At 42.1% G+C, this 19,414-nt stretch overlaps 1 protein-coding gene across 4 annotated transcripts in view; it reads left to right on the top strand.

The window, feature by feature from the left end:
* pde1cb (phosphodiesterase 1C, calmodulin-dependent b) overlaps window positions 1-19,306 on the top strand; it is a 79,770-nt gene extending 60,464 nt beyond the window's left edge. For 3 of the 4 annotated variants that reach the window (XM_076745506.1, XM_076745508.1, XM_076745510.1), the window contains 13 exons: window positions 514-580; window positions 784-900; window positions 1,439-1,579; window positions 3,465-3,565; window positions 4,072-4,200; window positions 4,738-4,839; window positions 8,532-8,652; window positions 10,098-10,179; window positions 11,057-11,177; window positions 13,084-13,259; window positions 14,482-14,715; window positions 15,185-15,247; window positions 15,759-19,306. In XM_076745506.1, the coding sequence (XP_076601621.1) occupies window positions 514-580; window positions 784-900; window positions 1,439-1,579; window positions 3,465-3,565; window positions 4,072-4,200; window positions 4,738-4,839; window positions 8,532-8,652; window positions 10,098-10,179; window positions 11,057-11,177; window positions 13,084-13,259; window positions 14,482-14,715; window positions 15,185-15,247; window positions 15,759-15,778 (1,474 nt within the window). In that variant the 3' untranslated portion in view covers window positions 15,779-19,306. The remainder of the gene's footprint in view (window positions 1-513; window positions 581-783; window positions 901-1,438; window positions 1,580-3,464; window positions 3,566-4,071; window positions 4,201-4,737; window positions 4,840-8,531; window positions 8,653-10,097; window positions 10,180-11,056; window positions 11,178-13,083; window positions 13,260-14,481; window positions 14,716-15,184; window positions 15,248-15,758) is intronic. The other variant, XM_076745507.1, reaches the window with a different exon arrangement.
* Window positions 19,307-19,414: the final 108 nt, after the last annotated feature.

Genomic DNA, 19,414 nt, shown 5'->3' with positions numbered 1-19,414 from the left:
TTGAACAGTGTGGTACAGTAAAATGATGAAGCATGAGGTGTCCACCGTTGTAAACTTGAAAAAAAATGTCCTATTCTCACAAAATGGTAACTTGATATTTAGTTGCATTTATGAAAGACGTTTACTAATGACATATTTTGATGCTCACCTCTATGTTTTTGAGATGTTGTACGTTGTTCCAACCAACTTTGCTGCCTTCCAGGTGACACTAATTTCATGGAGAATTCCAAAGCTTGTCTTGCATGTAGTGATTAAATTCATCTTTATTCTAACCCTCATATTTGTCAAAGCCTTAAACCTTTTGCGTGGAATAAGCAGACTCGCAGGTGCTTTTGCCTTTTCCCAGCTTAACCTTTTCGGCACAGTTTCGTACTGAGTTGTGTTGATTCAACGGTTTTTAGCGAGTCTTGGTGGGGAACCTTCGAGGCTGTGCTTTGGGGGTCGGTGTGGTAACCTCTTGGTGTTTACACTCAGCAGTGCGCTTCATCTGATGTTTTTATCTCATCCAAACAGGATGTACCGACGTACCTCCAATATGGTGGGACTCAGCTACCCCCCTTCTGTCATATCTGTGCTTAAGGTATTAACACGTGCACGCACATCCTCGCAGTAGCACACAGACATGAAATAACAACTTTGTACGCGCATATTCATGTGCCAGAATCAAGACTACACACCCTGAGTTATTAGCAAGAAATTGACCTGCAGCACCATCCATCTGAACAGTTTCTTCTTTTGCAAGTTTTTCTTTGTCTTTATTTGAAGTTTTGCTTCCCCCCACAGAATGTTGACAAGTGGTCGTTTGACGTGTTCGCTCTAAACGAGGCCAGCGGAGATCACGCGCTTAAATTCATATTCTATGAACTGCTCACAAGATACGACCTCATTAGCCGTTTCAAGGTAAAGCCACAAAGATGTAACAGACCACTGGTCGTTGTTCTAACTTCTGTTTGCATTGTTGAAAGGAGGAGAAGCTAAAAACATTGAGTGCAGATCATAATAACCTTCACAGTTCCCCTTCACCGTGCCTGATGTGATGGAAGTGAGCACACTCACTTCTCTGGCTCTGAAGTGTGCTGTTGTATTTCAACAATGACCATAATATGAGGGGGGTTGGACATACTTCATCTCATCTGATACCGGACCTCATTTTCCACATGGTCTTATAGCTGAGGACACTCCACTTGAGGTGACAGCATCTGAGAGTAAATGACAGAGGCAATAAAATGAAGCTCCCATGAATTCGTAATTGTAGTCTGCTGTAGCCTAAATGATTCACGATCCATGATTTTATGACATCAATTTCAGATACTGAGGGGACTGTGCAGGCATTGAAATTGTATGCACTCATCATTTGAATCACCAGAGAGCTTTGAGAAGTTTCTGTCTGCAGTGCTGTTTAGCTCACAGTCATTTGCTGTTGTTTGTCTGCTGTCAGATCCCAATCTCTGCAGTGGTGTCGTTCGTGGAGGCCCTAGAAGTGGGATACAGCAAACACAAAAACCCCTACCACAACCTGATGCACGCTGCTGATGTCACACAGACCGTACACTACTTGCTCCTCAAGACCGGCATGGTGGTGAGTAGGATGGACTGGAAACCGACCTTTAAAAACCTACAGACACCAGTTGAACATGTAGAGGTTTGGTTTGGTTCCAAATAGATAAGATTAACATATGAAATGAAGGTGATTTTATCCACACGGTATTCAAAACATCTCTGTCAGCTGCTGTATTCCGGCCTAATTACAGCTTTGCCCAGGACGCAGCTGCTAAGTATGGCTTTTTTTTTTTTCTGAAAGAATCCATGAGCCATTCTTTCATGTAAATAAGACACATGAGGAAAATCACCCTTTAACCCTTTGCTCGTGGCAGGTTTGAAGACACCAGCACACAAAATGTCAAAATGTGACTTAATAATGGTTATTGTCTCAACCTCTGAAGTCAGATGTTTTCTGTCTCTCTTCATATTTCACGTTGCTTTTGTTTTTTTTCATTTTGTGACCTATATTTCACTCCTTACCACTACAATGACTGCAGGGCATTTCTGAAGCTGCATTTGTTCAAGAAAAAAAAAACAGTCGCCTCGCTAAAGCCGAGTTCAAAGTCCCCAACCATCCGACCAGCCGGCCGCCCCCGCTTCCAGTGTTTTTATTTAATCACCTTAATAAGGCGGCTGCGACAGCTGTCGACATGGTGTGTTTCTTTGGGCAGTGCCTTGCGGTGTAAAACCACATTACTGCTAGAACCACAGGCTCCTGGGAGAGCAGGAGAACAGCATCTATCATTTCGCAGGCCCTCCAGACTCCATTAAATCAACAATCAACAGGTCATTCATAAAGCTAGCCCCATGAGGAAAATACTGAGGGATGGATCGGGCATCTTGCCTTCCCCCTTGTTCTTAATGACTCCCCCATCCCCCACTGTTGATTAGTCACCAATATCGACTGAGCTTCCTGAGCTAAGTCCCCACTCGGTGTACGTGAGTGCACTCAGATGCATGCACATCTCAGAGGAAAATGCCCACTCACAGGTGTGTAGATGCTGCATACGCTCACAGATTAAACACAATTGCCCATAAGTAAAAGCACATAGATGCACACACATGCAGGTACAGTCCATATTATTCACATACCAGACAGACATGAGAGCAGTATTGATCTTCTCATCTAACTTTTGACAAGAAATAAGCAAATTTCCCACAATGTCTTGATATCAATTTAAGAGCTGCATCTACTTTCACATCATCCTCCTCTTTGCTGTGGTCTCAAATCGTGACTAAAAAGGTTTAAACTTGACCTAAAAGACTAAAATAGGAAAGCGTGATGTGTATTCTCACCTTGTGCCAGTGTTAACCCGTAATGAAATTAAAGAGAGCATGACTTCCTCATTTATATTTAGTAACAGTGACAAACCAGACTGAGACACTGTCTGAAAGGGGGGGAGTAAGGAGGAGTGTTTCAGTGACACTTTAAAATGTGATTCTCAATAGAGCTTGTCTTATCCAAAGTTTCCTTTTTGCTTTGCTGACCTTTCCTCCATCTTCTCCTCCCCATTTGTCTCCTTTCATCCCTGACTGTAATGTATTCCTCATGCCAACAACCTCTCTCTGCATCCTTTATATCACTTTTCTCCTCTACGTGTTTATGACGTGATGAACCCTTCCCTGCTTTCCCCCTTTTTCCATTCACTGGCTTCTCATTTCTCTTCTCTAATTTCTGTCCATTTTTTCCTCTCGTGTTCATTCCTGTCCCTTCCTTCTTTCCTGCTGATATCTCTGTCTTTTCCATCTCGTTGCTCTCCCCTCCTCAACACCCTTCCCTCTTCTATATACGTCTCCTTACATCCCCTTCCTCCTCTCTTATCTTCACCTCCCCCTGCTTCCTCACACCTCACCTCTTCCCTTCTCCCCCTCCTCCTCCTCCTCCTCCTCCTCCTCCTCCTCCTCTCTTCCTTTGCATCCAGCATTGGTTGACTGAGCTTGAGATCTTTGCCATGATCTTTGCGGCGGCGGTGCACGACTACGAGCACACAGGGACCACAAACAACTTCCACATTCAGACAAGGTAATGGATCATAAAATCAAAAATGCATGGCACTGACTCACCCGATCAATGTTTTCATTTACAGCAAAGGGGGCTTTACATTGACACTGAGATCGCCTGCAGTGCTGTAATAAGACTGAGGCAGGATGGGAGTCCAACAAGCTCCACGCCCTTTAGGACTTGAGTCGGAGAGAACACATGTAACACAACTTTTGACAAATGCTGTATTCATGTAAACCCTTCCTTTTTTTTACAGTTGACCTCTAAGATTGAAATGAATAATTTAACCATATGAAGGACATGAATTACTCTCATATTTAGCAGGTCATAGTTCAGCCAGATTGCAGCTTGTGTAAAGAGGACAAGACAAAAGCAACAGAAACTGATTACATTCTTAACTGAATAACATGTTTTACTGCTAAAACTGAATTGTAGCAGCATCAAATCAACATATATTATTTCTCTTCAAGCTGTTCTTTCCAGTATAGACCAATGAGACACTGTTGCTTTCTCTTTTTCTCTGGCAGGTCAGACACAGCGATCCTGTACAATGACCGCTCAGTGCTGGAGAGTCACCATGTGAGCGCCGCCTACCGCCTGCTGCAGGACGACGACGAGATGAACATCCTCTACAACCTCTCCAAGGATGACTGGAGGTGAGTGAGACAGCTACGTAGACAGACAGTAGGAGAAAGGGGAGACTGACAGATGGAAGATCTGAGTGACAGCAAAGGCAAGTAAAACTCAGGGATGTAATTGAGAACAGCTCGAGACAGACAGTGAGGCGGACATGACAGGTGGAAACTGGCAGCTCAAGCAGAACACTTTCACAACGTACATGGAGTGTCACCTGTTCAAAGGCCAAAGTGAACTCACCTCTCTCTGCTCGGTGGAGGGAAAATCAGAAAAGTTGGATTACCTTCAAGGTCCAACAACTTTGTACTAAATGGAACTGTTATGTGTGATAATACATTAAAGGAGACAGCAGCAGTCCGATTTCTCATGGCATAAGCTGGGACTTGTCAAAGCAGATATTATAAATAGCTCTCAAAAACTGTGTTGGCTGCCTTCATTTACTTTAGCGACTTCCGAAATAAGTCGGCTTACATTACCGCAGAGTTTGACAGTTTATTATACAGCACATGGCTCATGCTTCCCTCTCCTTTTTTTTCCTGTCCTTTGTTTTCATCCAGGGAGCTGCGGGCTCTGGTGGTGGAGATGGTGCTGGCCACAGATATGTCCTGCCACTTCCAGCAGGTGAAGGCCATGAAGAACTTCCTACAACAGCCTGAGGGGTCAGTTGCCTTTTCTTTCATCACTGTTTACACTGCTCTCGCCCCGGCAATTTACATCTTCATTAACCCTGCCATCAGATCATGATGTGTACTAACCACCCGCTGTTTACAACCCAATTAACCCTGCCCTGAAGGAGGTGCTCATACAGCGGAGGAGCACAGCAAACATTCATGTTTATATCAAGTGGGCTGTTCAAAATAGACAAGGGATGATATCTGGTGCTCAGGTGTTGTTTATTCAAAGTAGTAGTTTGTTAATAAATAGTACCAAATGTCATGTATGTCACAGTACAGCTATACAGTGGAGTACTACAAGAGACCCTGTCAGGCTCAAACAGAGGGTAGTTTGTGTTTCTGTGCTGAACGTCTGCTGCAGAGCTATGGTGCAGTCACACTGGCATTGGCATGGTGAAATTTATTTGCACACTGCAGTGAAAAACAGCCATTGTTGGCAGGTTTGCTGGCACACTTTGCACTGCTCCAGCTAAGATGACCAGCTAGAAAATATTCCACAAACTATATCTACTAATGTAGTCTACAAGACATGCACGTGAGTATGAATAGCAGCTATAAACTGATAGTACTACTACCTACTATTTATACTCAGTCCTTCACAAGCAAGGATGGAGCGAGGTTCACCACTTTGTGAACACCATTGTGTGAAGGATGTTACTGTCTGGGTTCAGGAACACTTCATAAAACTGTGGTAAACACAGTTTGAATTACTTCTTTGATTCATGGACTTCATTGGCAGATTCAGTATTTCAGTCCTCAGAACTACCTGATGAAGGTCTGAGGACTGAAATGTATCATCACTATGCGTCTGTCTTCTCTTGTCCATGAGTATTTCATTCCACACACCTGTTTAAGAGAAACTGAAGGTGTGTATGAGTTTTTACAGTTAAGATTTGAATTGGGGTTGTAAAACATTTTTGCAGTGGATTCATTTTGGGCCTGATGATTGAAAAAGCTTGTCTTTTTACGACGAGGCACTGAGCTCTGTCCTCTCTGTTATCTTGACTTTTCTTCAGCCAAACGCTCTGAACATGGTTAGTGGCAGACTCCTGCTGGGTAACACATCCACACATTAAAGAATTTATGCTTGGAGGGAGCGTGGCTTGCTACAAGTCTTCGTCTCTCAAAGGTTTTCATTCGCTGTAAACACTTAAAGAAAACATTTTTCAAGAACAGTTGTGTCACCACAGCTTCGTCTGGTTATGCACAAAACTAGCCAAAAAGAAGCCTTCTGACACCTTCCTCTCTGTCTGTCTATCAGGTGACCTTTGCCATGCAGGTCAGAGCCGACCCTCAAGAGTCTCCCTTTGTACAGGAGAGCTTCACCGCATTAAAAATAAAACATCTCATAAAGATCATAAATTATTCTCAAATTCAGCAAGTCAGCCAAGGCTGACGGAAAAGGTCAGGTGTATTTGCAACAGAAAGCAAATATGTTTCAGTCCAAAACCTTCTTGCTTTTTTTTTTTTTTTGCTGCACTTGCTGCTTCCTTTTCACACATTCTAAGCTCAGCACCCTCTACAGCATCCAAATGCAGACACAGAGCTGCCGTTTGCGAACAGAAATGAAATCGCTATCAAGCAAACTATCGTATGACGTGATGAGTCACCACTGCTGATGTGGCTGCGAACACTGACACGAGAAGGCTGTAAGAAACTCGCTGACCTTCAGACTATTCCTTTCACTGTGATAAAACACAGGACTCGTCACGAGTAGGAAACTGCTCTGAAAGCAGAGATATGTAGATAAGCAGCTTCCTGAGAGCACGTGGAGGAATCAACAGTATTATGCTTCCTATGTTTGTGAGCCTCAGAACTAGAGAGTGCTGCTGCCTGGAAGGTAATCATCAGGCTACACTATAGGGCACACACACACACACACACACGCACATGAATGAGAGATTGCAGTCTGCAGGAAGCCTTAATGCTGAATAGACTCTAATGTGAAGTAATTTCAAACCAGTGTGCTCCAGGCCTGCTTAGAGTGCACTTTAAGACCCAATCTGCCACAAATGGAACGAGGGGAAACTTGAGCCGGTCTTTCTCACCTCTGTTTAACCTTGTGCTGTGAGCATGTGTGTGTGTGTGTGTGTGTGTGTGTGTGTGTGTGTGTGTGTTTTCATTTGTGTGCCTGTTTTCCATATTGGTCTGTGTGTGTACATTCATGCTTCAGTCCATTAAACATGATATTTTGATATGGTTATCAGGTGATATCTCAGACAGCGCCGATGTCTGATGAGGTGAGGTGAAGCATCTTCACACTGTGTCCCAGTGTAGAGAAACGATTAAGCTAATGACGGCAGTTAGATTTTTTTTATTTTTTTTTTGGATGGAGCTGCTGCTTTGTTTTTAGGTGAATGTCGATGTATGTTTCAGCATCCGTTTAATCATCGTTAGTAGTTTGACAGTGCCTCCATGAAATCACAACACTTAAAGGGAATCTTATTGTTAACAAATCCCATGAATTGATCACAATAATACGATAATGAGTATTGTCCTGTGTGCTGCAGAGCTTCATTGTTGCCTAGAAGCTATTAGAGCACATCAGTGAGCCACAGTGTTGTACTGGCTGACATGTTTCTTTATTACCATGAACACAAACACTGTGTTTATTTTGAGTCAGTCCCACATATGCCGTCCTGCTGTCGGAAACATTCACTGACAAATGTGTATTAATCCCCTTCTGAAAATAATCCCCAACAAACGCACCATTTACTCCTGTTTGACTAATGTTAGTTTGAGGAAATTGCCAAGCCTTGTTAAAATAGAAGCAGTATATTTGTGAGCCATTTTAAAGGTTTGACTCTTCAATAGGAATACAAGTGATTGTGTTTTGATGGTACTTATGCATCTTAAGCAACCTGCGGCAATGGTGACTTTATTTTCTATTGTCTGCTGCTACGCAGTACTTTTACCATATTTTAAAGTGCCATATTTTTTAAAGTCTGCATTAAAACAATCATCATGCACGTTGATGCAGTTTTTGGCTGCTGTAAGTGCTGTCCATACAAGCTATGAAGTTGAGTGAATTCCAGTGTAAAGTAATGTACTGTGATGGCTCCTTGTCCTTATGCTGCACAGAAATGCAGTGTTAATGTTTTATTGGGCTGTTCTTGCACAGACATTTTTGTCGACATATCTGCAACTGTGCCACATTTTTTCCATTCTTTGTACGTCTGGCCCTACCTGTCTTCAGGGACACATGGAAATACTCTTCCTTCCCCCGCTTGGTATTTTTCAATAACCTTGTTGCAGATGTGCCTGGGATGTCTGTTTGTCTTCATCATGTAGTTTTTACCAGGACAATGACGAAGCAAACATTTGGCTTACCAGATAACAGGTGTATTTAACCTAAAACCCCTTGTCACTTCTGGATTACACAAAGATGATGTAGTTGTTTGTCTGTTATGATTTAGGTGTGCAATATTTAAGGATGTAATGCATATTTTTTTTAGGGGGGGGGGTTCAAGATTAATGTAGATCAAGTAGAGATTTATTCTCACTTTGTCATAATTTTCAGGAAAAACTAAAAAAAAAAAACACAGTGTGACTCACTTAAAAACAACACTTGATGATTAAAGAGTGCACAGGACCATTTAGGAAAATGATGCAGCAGATGAATGGTGCTCTCTTACTGACTCCAGCTTTCAAAAATGTGGCTCTGCTCTCTTTTGCAGCATTGACAAGCCCAAAGCCCTGTCCCTGCTGCTGCACACAGCAGACATCAGCCACCCGGCCAAAAGCTGGGACCTCCACCACCGCTGGACCACCTCCCTACTGGAGGAGTTCTTCAGACAGGTGAGTGGGTGCACCTGGCAGGTCACAGTGTGACTGACTAGTCCAATGAAGATGTGAGGCTCAGATGCATGTACAGTGAACATGACATGGTCACATACACAGAGCTACAGTACATACTCAGTTTATGAGGTACACATGGATATAACTGTGTTACAATGCAGTCCAATACAACGGCCCTGCAATAAATCTAACATTGTTGACTTTTCCTTTATATTGGTTGAGGTAGACTAATTATAAGAAATACATTTATAGTATAATGCAACACAATTCAATCTTACAGTTGAAACATCTGGTTCAGACAGAAACACTAATGATGGCATTAGTCCATTCGAGTGTTCCAGGAAACAGTGCCATTAAGCAAACATGCAGAACTCTAGGAGCTCTTGAACTGGGAAATCTAGATGAAACACACATTATTAACGCTATTGACAAAACAATCCATGTAATAGCTGATTTCTGATCACTTTGAAAAGCCATTGTTGAGCTTTAAATCACACTTGTGTGTTTCCTGCTATGTGAAAATAAATGCTCTATTGGACCAGCTGTGGATTCTGGGAGGGACTGCTTTCCTAGGATTGCCAATATATGAAACATTTGATTTGAATCAGAGCTGATTCATCTTTTCTCCAAATATTAGGACACGTAGGTTGTGTTTAGCTCGCCGCGCTGGTGTTTCTGATTGTACTGCTTGTTGGTTCCACGTGAACAGCAGCTATTTATTTTCCCAATTTAGTCCCATTTCTTTCACGCAGATGTTGTGAAATGCCAACACTAAAATAATGATGATATTAGGGAATGATTGTTTTAATATGGTGCTTTGGCACAACTCATCCCTCCGAAGCACTTTACATTAGTGAGATATCCAATCATATTCAGAAGTTTAATTGCATGCATTCTGCTCTTTGACATTTTTAAAAATGATGTCATGACAAAGTGTCCCGGCAGATTAAAATGCAGAACTTCACCTCTGTAATAAAACAATGCATTTGGCCATAAATAATAAATTGTGTATTTGTAAACGTCAACAAGAAAGACAGGCGTTTAACTGGTTCCACATTGCTTTCATCTCTTCCATTATTAATCCACATTGTTCTCATTATCAGTGCTATTGTTATTGTGGCCGCTTTCACAAAGCCGTTGTCTCTCGGGATATGAATTGCCGTAAAATAGCGTCTCCGAAGAACATTGCCTGCCGACACCACTTCTCATCTGTTTGTGACAAATCAACAGAGAAAATGAAACACATTTGTGGCCTGAAAGCACTCAGGGCGGGGGCCAGACGAATCCAAAACCTGTTGATAGAAGTGTGAGCATGTGGTGTACTGTATGGTGGTGTGTATGTGTTCTGTGAGTGTCAGCCAGTTGTGTGTGTGTTTGCCTGGTGGTTGGGGTCCATTTTTTTGTTGAAGCCAGACTGAGAATGATTTAGACTGCTGTATTTCCAGGGGGACAAAGAGGCAGAGCTCGGCCTGCCGTTCTCTCCACTCTGCGACCGCAAGTCCACAATGGTGGCTCAGTCCCAGATCGGTGAGTGGCTCCTCCATCCTTACATACACCAGCTGCACAGTGGTGTGAGTCTGCTCCAGCATGTGCTCCAGCAACTTCCTGTATTTATATTCATATACATTTCTGTCAAACTCAAATCACAAATGAATGAAATTGATAATTGTGGTAATATAATAAGGGGGAATTAGACATGATGTAAAATGCTCTAATCTCTTCTCCCGCCTTGTCTTTGATTCATGGCCAATTATACAGTCCTTTCAGGAGAAATATTAAATGTAAATAAACGATAGATTAAAGGGTTTAATTTTTTATTCATTTATTCGATTAATTTATTTTTGCACTTGAAGAACATGCAGCAGAGGTGGCAGGACTTTTCATTCCTGAGCGATGTTTTCCTCTCAGGCTGTAAAAGCCCCAATGACTTCCACCAAGAACAGCCGTTATGTTGCCCGAAAGGCGAAATCCAACAGTCTGAACATTGATAGCTGTGAGCCCACAGTAATGACTGAAGGCGTTCGAGATGAGCACATCAATGTCTTTATCTGTTCAGAGCAGCTGGGCAGGCTAATGACACTGTGAGAGAGACGTTAGTGAGTAAATCCCACTGAAATTTTAAAAGTGATGGAAGCAGGATTTTTAGAAGTGAGACATGGGACAAAAGGACAAAAGGTAACATTAGTCCTGGGTTGACAGTCTTGGGACACAGACTTGTCTTTGTATCTCAGATTTGATCACATTCACGTTCAGTTTTAATCTTAATTTCATAATTTACAGCATTACAATGATTGTTCTGGCCTTCATTTGTCCCAGTCTGCATTAAACAATCCAAACATGACATAATAAGATCAAATGTGAATGTATAGACTGACACTGTGTTCTCTGATAACTGTGTCTCCAGGGTTTATAGACTTCATTGTGGTACCCACCTTCACTGTGCTGACGGACATGATGGAGCGCATCGTCACGCCGCTTATCGACGAGGCTTCCCATTCAGGTTTTGCCGGCTTTAGACGCTCAAGGTGAGCAGGAGCACTTTCTCTGAGAGATGACTTGGTAATGAAAAGTTTCTGAATGACTGTGTACTGCCGAGTAGCAGGACGGAGCAGATGGAAGTGGGTGATTGTATGTGAATTTTAATCCGCCCGCCTGGTCAATCAAAGATGGAAAAGTTACCTCTCATGCTCAGTTCATGAGTAACTGCTCGCTCAGTGACGTGATGAAGCAGCTCCTCTGCAATAACAGCATAGCTAATGGACACACTGAGAACAGCAGATGAGTCTTCCATGAGTAATCCATTTCGGTGCGTGGAAATGTCTCCACCTTTCATCAGGCAGAGCCACACACCTTGAAATTGATATTTTAGAGATGCTAGTCAAGTTCGCCTCTCTGTCCCTGATAAGGAATGGGCCTTAGAGCTGGCATGGCATACGCAACGATTTCATCTCCACCGGCTTAATTAATTGGCCCAGTACTTTTCCTCCAGCCACGTACTAAATCAGTTATGTGCAAGACCGACAAACAAATAAAGCTCCTGCGTTGCTAATGTTTAAACTATCCCGAGAATGATCATTTGAGTCTGTTATTTGTTAAACTTCGTGTCCTCTGATGTGAGCTTATTAGAAAATGAAGCGGTTCTTGGGGAGTCTGGCGCTGCGTCTTCCGCTGCACCTGCACATCAATATCAGCCTCCCCGTTCTCCTCAACAGCAGTCATTAGCATCACTCAGTGGGCCTCCAGTCGAAGCTAACCAAGTGGAAATCTCAGATAGTGCTGCCACTTGTGCAGTCTTCTTGTCTATGTGCACACCTGGGTGCTTATGTGTTTCCTTGGACTGTTTCTTTGCAGCATTTATAGCTGCTCTCAATCATCTGTAACTGTGTCTGCTCTCTCTGTGTGCCTCCGGTTATCTACCTGTCTTTCTTTCTTTTTCTCCTTTCAATCTGCCTCTGAATGCGAAAGCTCGAGTTTTTTTTAGCCAAGCTAGCGGCCTCGCAAAGGGGTAGAAAAATCAGTATGAAATGAAACCATTTGACGGATTATTATGAAATTGTGTGCAGACATTCTTGGCGCTCAGACGATATATCCTTCAGTGATCTCCTGGCTTTTCCCCTAGTGCCACCATGAGGTTGACATTTGCGGTTTTGAGTGAAATATCTCAGCAATCATTGGATTGATTGCCATGAAATCTGGTACAGACATTCATGCCCCCCATGTGATGTATTGGAATAACTTTTGTGATCTCTAAAAGGTGAAGTCCATCAATTTAATGTTGCACTGGGAGACTCACAAGAGACACATTTGAAAAAGAATGGCCAAAACTGAAGCAGCAGAGGGCGAGATATTCTGATGTTTAGTCCCTAGCATGGCTCAAGCTCTATAAACCCAGGATTTGACATTTCCCACAATGCAACTTGACAGCATCTTTCATCAGACCATCGTCTGTTAAATGCCCCCTTCTTTAACGTCAGTTTGTAAAGCAGGCTGTCTGTTAAAATACTTCATACAGCTTCCTCCAGAGCAGCTAAAAGATGTTATTTACCTGTTTTCACACAGGCTGAGTGCTCCTCATGACAGGTAAACTCGAGGGAATTTACCTTCACCTTTTCATCTAGCGCCATCATCAGTTCAACATTTGTCCGACGCTCAGATTCATGTTCAAACATCTACAAAACGACTCATCCTCGGCTGTTCTTTGGGTTTAGTGCTAAGTAGCAAATGTTAGCATGTTAACACGCTACATGAAGATGGACATTATACCTGCTAAACATCAGCATTATCTTTGTTAGCAATGTTAGCATGCTAACGTTAGCATTCCGCTCAGAGCACCGCAGCGTCAGCAGAGCTGCACGCAGCTGTTAGCATGACTGTACACTGCGCGTCCTGCCTTCTTCTGACTCTCTTCCTCCCCTGCACTTTTCTGTCCAGTCTGAACAGTATTACCTCAGAGGAGGCCAAGAGGCACAGCGTGAAGAGCATGGGCTCCGACAGCAGCTCGTCGGGACAAAGCTCTCTGCTGACGGTGGACATAAAGAACTTCAAGGCGTTGTGGAATGAAGAGGTTTATCAGAACAGAGAGAGGTGGAAAGGGCAAGCCAGTAAAGGTACAGTACATCCCTGCAACCCAAAATGTAATACAGTGAAATGGAGGTGATTTGGGGATTCAGGGAACATAAATGCTCTGGTAAAACTGATCTGTGCAAACAGATCATGAGATCCACCAGAATGGAAAAATTGGCTTATAAAGCTGCAATGCTCTTAGCATCGGCAATGCTCTTATCTGACTCAGAGGGGGATTTTGACTGACCTGTATTAGTGTGGGATTTTATGGGATTCACGGTGATCAGCGTGTCCACATGCATCAGTTTTATTTCAGTGTTTAATTAATCAAGGTGGTACCACTTTTTAAGTAAGCACCCATTATAAGGGCTTTATAAACTGGTAACTTTATTGATTGTTAATAAGTTATTAACTAATGTTTATACATCAGTTTTCAGCCATTAATAAGAACATTGAAGGTATCAGGTTGTGTAAAATTCCTGTGGTTGTCCCTCCTCCTGTGTGATACTCATCAAGAATCAATTTATCACCAGTTTGTCATTATTTACAGTTGGATGGAATACTAATTATTGACATTTCTAACTGCAGACTTGATTGCCTATAAGTGAGAAACTATTGTATATTTATTAGTTGATTACCAGTATTAATTACCAAATAAAAGGATAAACACCATCCAAAGGAATTTATTCATTACTGGCAACACAAATTATTTGCCTAAGTCTTATGAGCAGTCCATAAATTATCAGTAAATACTTTTAAAATAATTAACAGGTTGAAAAATAATCAGTCACAACTTCTAAACTTTTATAAAATGAGCATTGTTAGACAGATTATAGCCATTAAAGTAGCTAATAATTTGCAGCTGTAATCCATATTTTATATTGACAGTGGATATCATCACGATATGTATGTGAAAGGTGTCACCTGTTGTCATCGACCCACGGACAATGAACAGCTCCCCTCAGCTCTACACAGCGTTTTAGCCTCTCAGTGATCTCCATCATTACTGAATGTGTAAATAGGCGGCGGATCGCTAACAAGTTTACCGCGTCAACTTAAAGGATGATAAATATGTTTGCGGCTTGTTTCCGCTGCCCTCAAGTGGCTGAAAACTCAGTTAATGCAGGTTTGAATTAACACTCACACAGAGGTTCTCTCAGCCTTTACTGGCTTTAAGTGAGAATTGAGTAGTGATGAATTAATGCACATGGACACACACACTCACACACACATGCTGATCTGCCTCCACGCTCCATGTGACTCCAGAGGCGGAAGAGAGAGCTAAAAAAGATGCGGAGGAGAAGGCCCAGCAGGAAGAGGCCATGGAGCCTCAAGAGGTCCACACAGAATCAGAACAGCCTGAACCAAAGGAGGACAAATTGGAGGGGGAGCCCCCCGAGTCAGCAGAGACCAGCAGACCACCAGATGGTGACACAGGGGAGACAGAGGAGGGAGCACAGCCTGGCAGCTCCACACACAAGAATCCTCCACTGCATAACGGTACGTCATCTACATCATCATCTGTATATAGCATGGCCTCCCTTTATGAGACGTGATATGATGTGCTGCACGCACGGTGTACTGACGTGAAGTCGATCTCCCCAGTCACTCGTCAGCGAGGGTCCCGCCTCTTCCCCTTTTTCATCATATTGTCAATGAAGCGCTTTGAATTTGTGTCATCTCCCAAACTTAAATGACTATTCACTTTCATTTTGGATGATAAGTGATTCTGGGTTTAAAGCCCCTGAAGGGTCACAGCGGCATTTCTTTTTCTGAAAAAACTAAATAAATAAAGAGAAAAATATTCCAGGCGAGATCCTTTGCCTGCACACAGTGAGTTTGTAATGAGTCAGTAAGGCTGAACGGACAAAAAGAGAGAGATGCTTTGAGGTTTTTGTTTACTTTTTGGATAAAGATGATGTTTACTTCCACCACATGTACCAATAAAACAACTACTCTGACTTTCCAGGAGAGTTGTCTGAAGGGGGTGAATCTCCAGAGGGTGACGAAAACAAGAACAAAGGAGTGGATGGTGAGTTTGTTGCTGCAGCCCACGGCCGTCGACAAACAAAATAAAGTAACCGCACGGCCAGTTTATTAGGTACACCTGGCTGAAGCTGACACGGTGTAATGCAACAGTCCTGTGGGAAATCCTCCCTTCATGGTTATAATGTTCAGCTTTGATTCAACTAGTGTTTTGAATTACTCTCCTTAAATCCTGTTTTGGAGGAATAGCATCTGCAAGGAAGTACTATATACTACTGTGTTCTACAGTATATGGACTTAGATGGAGATTTTTAGCCCTTGATTCAGACAGTTTTCCTTGCAGTTGAAGAATATTTTGAATAAGCTGAAGGCAGCGTATTAATCATGTAAAACAGGGAATCAGACTTTTTGTTACTTGATCAAAAGATTGAGATTAAGAAATTATAATCCATCAGAATTTGTCTTCCTCCAGTGAGATTTCCCCATAATATATTATCAGTTTGTTCATATACAATCTCACCTAAATGGTTGAAATCTCTGTATATGTCTCCCCAAAGCAGAGGTAGCGATGGAGTAAACCAGCCGTCTTTCATCTTTTCTGCGCCGCCGTCAACCTGAACCTGCATTTACCTGAGATGGGAGAACTCAGACTCACACCAGAGGGAAGGCCATTAGCTGGACTGTGCTGCCCCCTGCAGGACACCAAGAAACTGACACCTTCACATCCTTTTCTGTCTCCACGACCTTTTGCTTTTCACCATGTTTGTACTCCTTCGCCCTTGCTTGCAGGGTTTGCAGCTCTACCCACGTGCATTATGCCTCCCCTTCCTGCTTAAAGACGATACAGAAGAAGATTCAATGACCTTAAGGATGAAGAGGAGCCTTCGAAAGACTGACACTGAAAATACTGCTTTTCTCTTTTTGTTTGCCAATCTTTTACTTCGCTGTAAGTCGTATGTTTAACTCAGCCACGGACATGTAGCCATTGCACAAGTCCCACTTTTCACCGCTGTGTTTTGCTTCTTTCTGAGATTTTGGGATCGTCTGCCCACAGCAGTTTGTTTTGGTCTTTACCAAATAATACATATGTGCAGAATAGACGTCCGATGAGAACGACTTCTATAGCTGCACAGTATCTATGGTGTATGAGTGTGTGTGTATAGTACACTGGGGTTAACTTAACAGGTCTGCAGCACTACTACTTTACGAGCAAGTACTCCTTAAACAAATCCATTCTGTGTAGAACTCTTTCCCTGTGCTTCAGGAGCTCCTGCTGACAGTCTCATATGTTTCCTGAAGCTACAACAAAAACCAGTTTATCCCACCCGTTGTGGCTCGTTTTCCCCCGTTAACATGTTTACTTTCTTAGTGCTTTCCTCAGACATTGTGCAGCCAGATTTACATTGTTTTTTTTGTGTGTTTTAGTCTTCTTTACTGGACATATTCACAGTTTGTATATGTGTGGATCTGAGGAAGAGTAGAAATCCTGGTTCCACAATCCACCGACGGACATTTTTCTTGGGGGAGGGGGGATATAAGATATTGTGGTGAAAACAATTAGAATGCAACTTTTGCATTTCAAACATATCACACACACACAAATGCATTCAAGTCTTTGTAATATACAAAAAACTTTTTGTTTACCTTCTTTTTTTGTATTACTCTTATTTGTTTTGCATTCATGATGTCCTGTACGAATCATGCACTAGATGTGTCAATATCCTCACACTGTACGTCATTTCTTTGTCTAAAGACTTCTTCTCGATGCCTTCTTATACGTATTTAAGCCGTAGCAACGAGTCAACATTGTCGCTGAGTTAGAGAAAAATCTTCTATGTGTCCGTTCTTTTCTTTTGCAGTACGGTTCTGTTACAGCAGCTCCACCCGCGAGGCTGTCGGCGTAACGTTCGATCTACGTGTTTACAGTGTGCTCGTACACCTATTAGCCAGTTGAATCCATCGAGCTTTTGTGATGCATCCGAGGCTATGAGTCCAAACTGTATCTGCTTCTTGGTTGTTTGCCGGGTTTTTAAGGCTTGTAATGTTAATGTGTATAGGAGATGCAAATATCGCTTACTGTGCATATGTATCATATTGAACCTCTGCAATGCTGGTTCAGCTTTTAATATCTACTTAACGTGTAATCGGAAGAAAAGAAGCGTTTTGGCAGTATTTGCATAATGATGATGATGTTTTCCCTGAAATTGTGCACTTTTGTTTTCCTTATGTTTTCAATTCTTCTGGCATGAAAATCCCAAAACTTACGGTGCCAAGATCACGCTCTTGGCATGTTCTTAGCAAATTTTAAAGTAATGTGTATACTGGTACATATTCTAATACATATAATATATAAGGGGTTCAAAAAGGGAATATAATTTATCACCTAAAATTTATATACAACTAGGAATTATTTTTTAGCATCTTTCTTTTAATACACACTCCCCGCTTTTATATTATAGCAGAACCTTTAGAACCATGCTCAGATATAAAGCAGTCTCTCACATAATTTAACCACATGCTACTTTCTACCTAAAAGACACAGTCAGTGGTTAGCAAGCCAGCTGGCTGAATGTGTGCCTATATCTGTACTCTCCATCTGACACCTTTCAGCTGTAAGAAAACAAATATCGTGATGTCATCTGAAGCTGTGCTGATCCAGGCGCAGTCTAACAAACCAGTCAATCTCTTCCTACAGTACGACTAAATAGTCTTGACTAAAGACTTTTTAGACCGGTCTGTCTGTAAAGTCAGCAGTTCGATGTTGCAGAAGTATTCATAGTGGTATATTTTATGGTATATTTTGCTCTTTTTCATTTAGAAAAATCTATTTTATAGCCGTATAGCTTTTTTTTTTTTTGTTTCACTGTACCGTCTGTTCCTTTCTTGACTCTGAGGATGGATCGTCTTCGACATGTAATGACATGATTTCTTTTTGTCTCTCCTCTCTGGTTTTCTTGTTCCTCGTGTGTCTGTTCGATAGATTTTATTCCACCAGCTCTGAAGTCAGAAAAATTCAAGTGGCTCAAAACTGTAAATTTAAAGTGTAAGGATCTTGGCAAATTACATTTCTCAGTAGAACAAAAAAACAAATTGTGTCCTCAAAATATCCTGCCTGATACTTGGTGAAGCAGAATTTGTTTTCTGTACCAAGGGACCAACACATGTACAGTCTTGTAGTTTGCTCTATCTTTCACTTGCTACTGTGATAGCCTACTGTATGAATATTTAACAGGACTTTATACCAACCGTAATCAGAAACATAGCTGTATTTATGACATGTAAAGACTTCTAATCATGGTGTTTTGTAATGTTACTATGGAACAGATTATTTGTTGTTTGTTTAATGCTTTGTTTCCTTGTTTAGTCTCAATCACTCTATAACGACTGATCTCAGAACTGTTCCAGTGACTGAGGTCAGATGGATATAAAGCGTCTGTGTGTGTGTGTGTGTGTGTGTGTGTGTGTGTGTGTGTGTGTGTGTGTGAGAAACTGCCGAAAAATACTTAATGTGCATTTCTGATCTCCTCACTGTGACCTGCTCTATTGATGAGAGTGTGATGAGGTGAGTGTGTGTGTGTGTGTGTGTGTGTGTGCGTGTGTGTGTGTGTGTGTGTGTGAGTGTGATTGAGGGAAGTGGACTGTTTAAAGCTGGTTAAACAACTCTTACGACCTGAAACTGAATCAAAAATACACACCAGATATATTTTTTCCTCCTTAAATATCCAGTTCTTGTGTGTTTTATACACTCTGTCAGGCTGATACAACTGAATACGTTTACATATATTAAACAGTAGAGGACATATTATACAGGTCAAATTATACAGTTTTGTTGGCCTAAGTAGTGGATGAAACAACAAAAAAACATAAAGGTGGGCAGTCAGATTAGTTAACAGGAGTGAACCTCCTCAGGTTCAACCTCCACCACATCCCTGAGCAGACAGAAGGACTAAGAGTGTGTTTGTGTGGGTGGGTGCGTGGGTGTGTGCGTATGCATGTATGTGCATGCATGTGTGTGTCACTGTCCCATGCCGGCCAGGCGGCCGTGTGTGCCACCATGCTCTGTGACTGCACAGCCGTATCAATAAATCTGGACTCAAAGGGCTCAGATCATGTCTGCCTGTGTTCATTTCCACAACAGCACAGCGTGTGACACATTTAAAGGGCCAGTCCGCCAAGTTTACACACAAACACTGTGGAGTTTGAAACATGTAGG

Source organism: Chaetodon auriga, chromosome 12, assembly GCF_051107435.1.
Source record: "Chaetodon auriga isolate fChaAug3 chromosome 12, fChaAug3.hap1, whole genome shotgun sequence".
NCBI classification, from domain to species: Eukaryota; Metazoa; Chordata; class Actinopteri; order Chaetodontiformes; family Chaetodontidae; genus Chaetodon; species Chaetodon auriga.
This window is presented reverse-complemented; position numbering and strand designations above follow the sequence as displayed.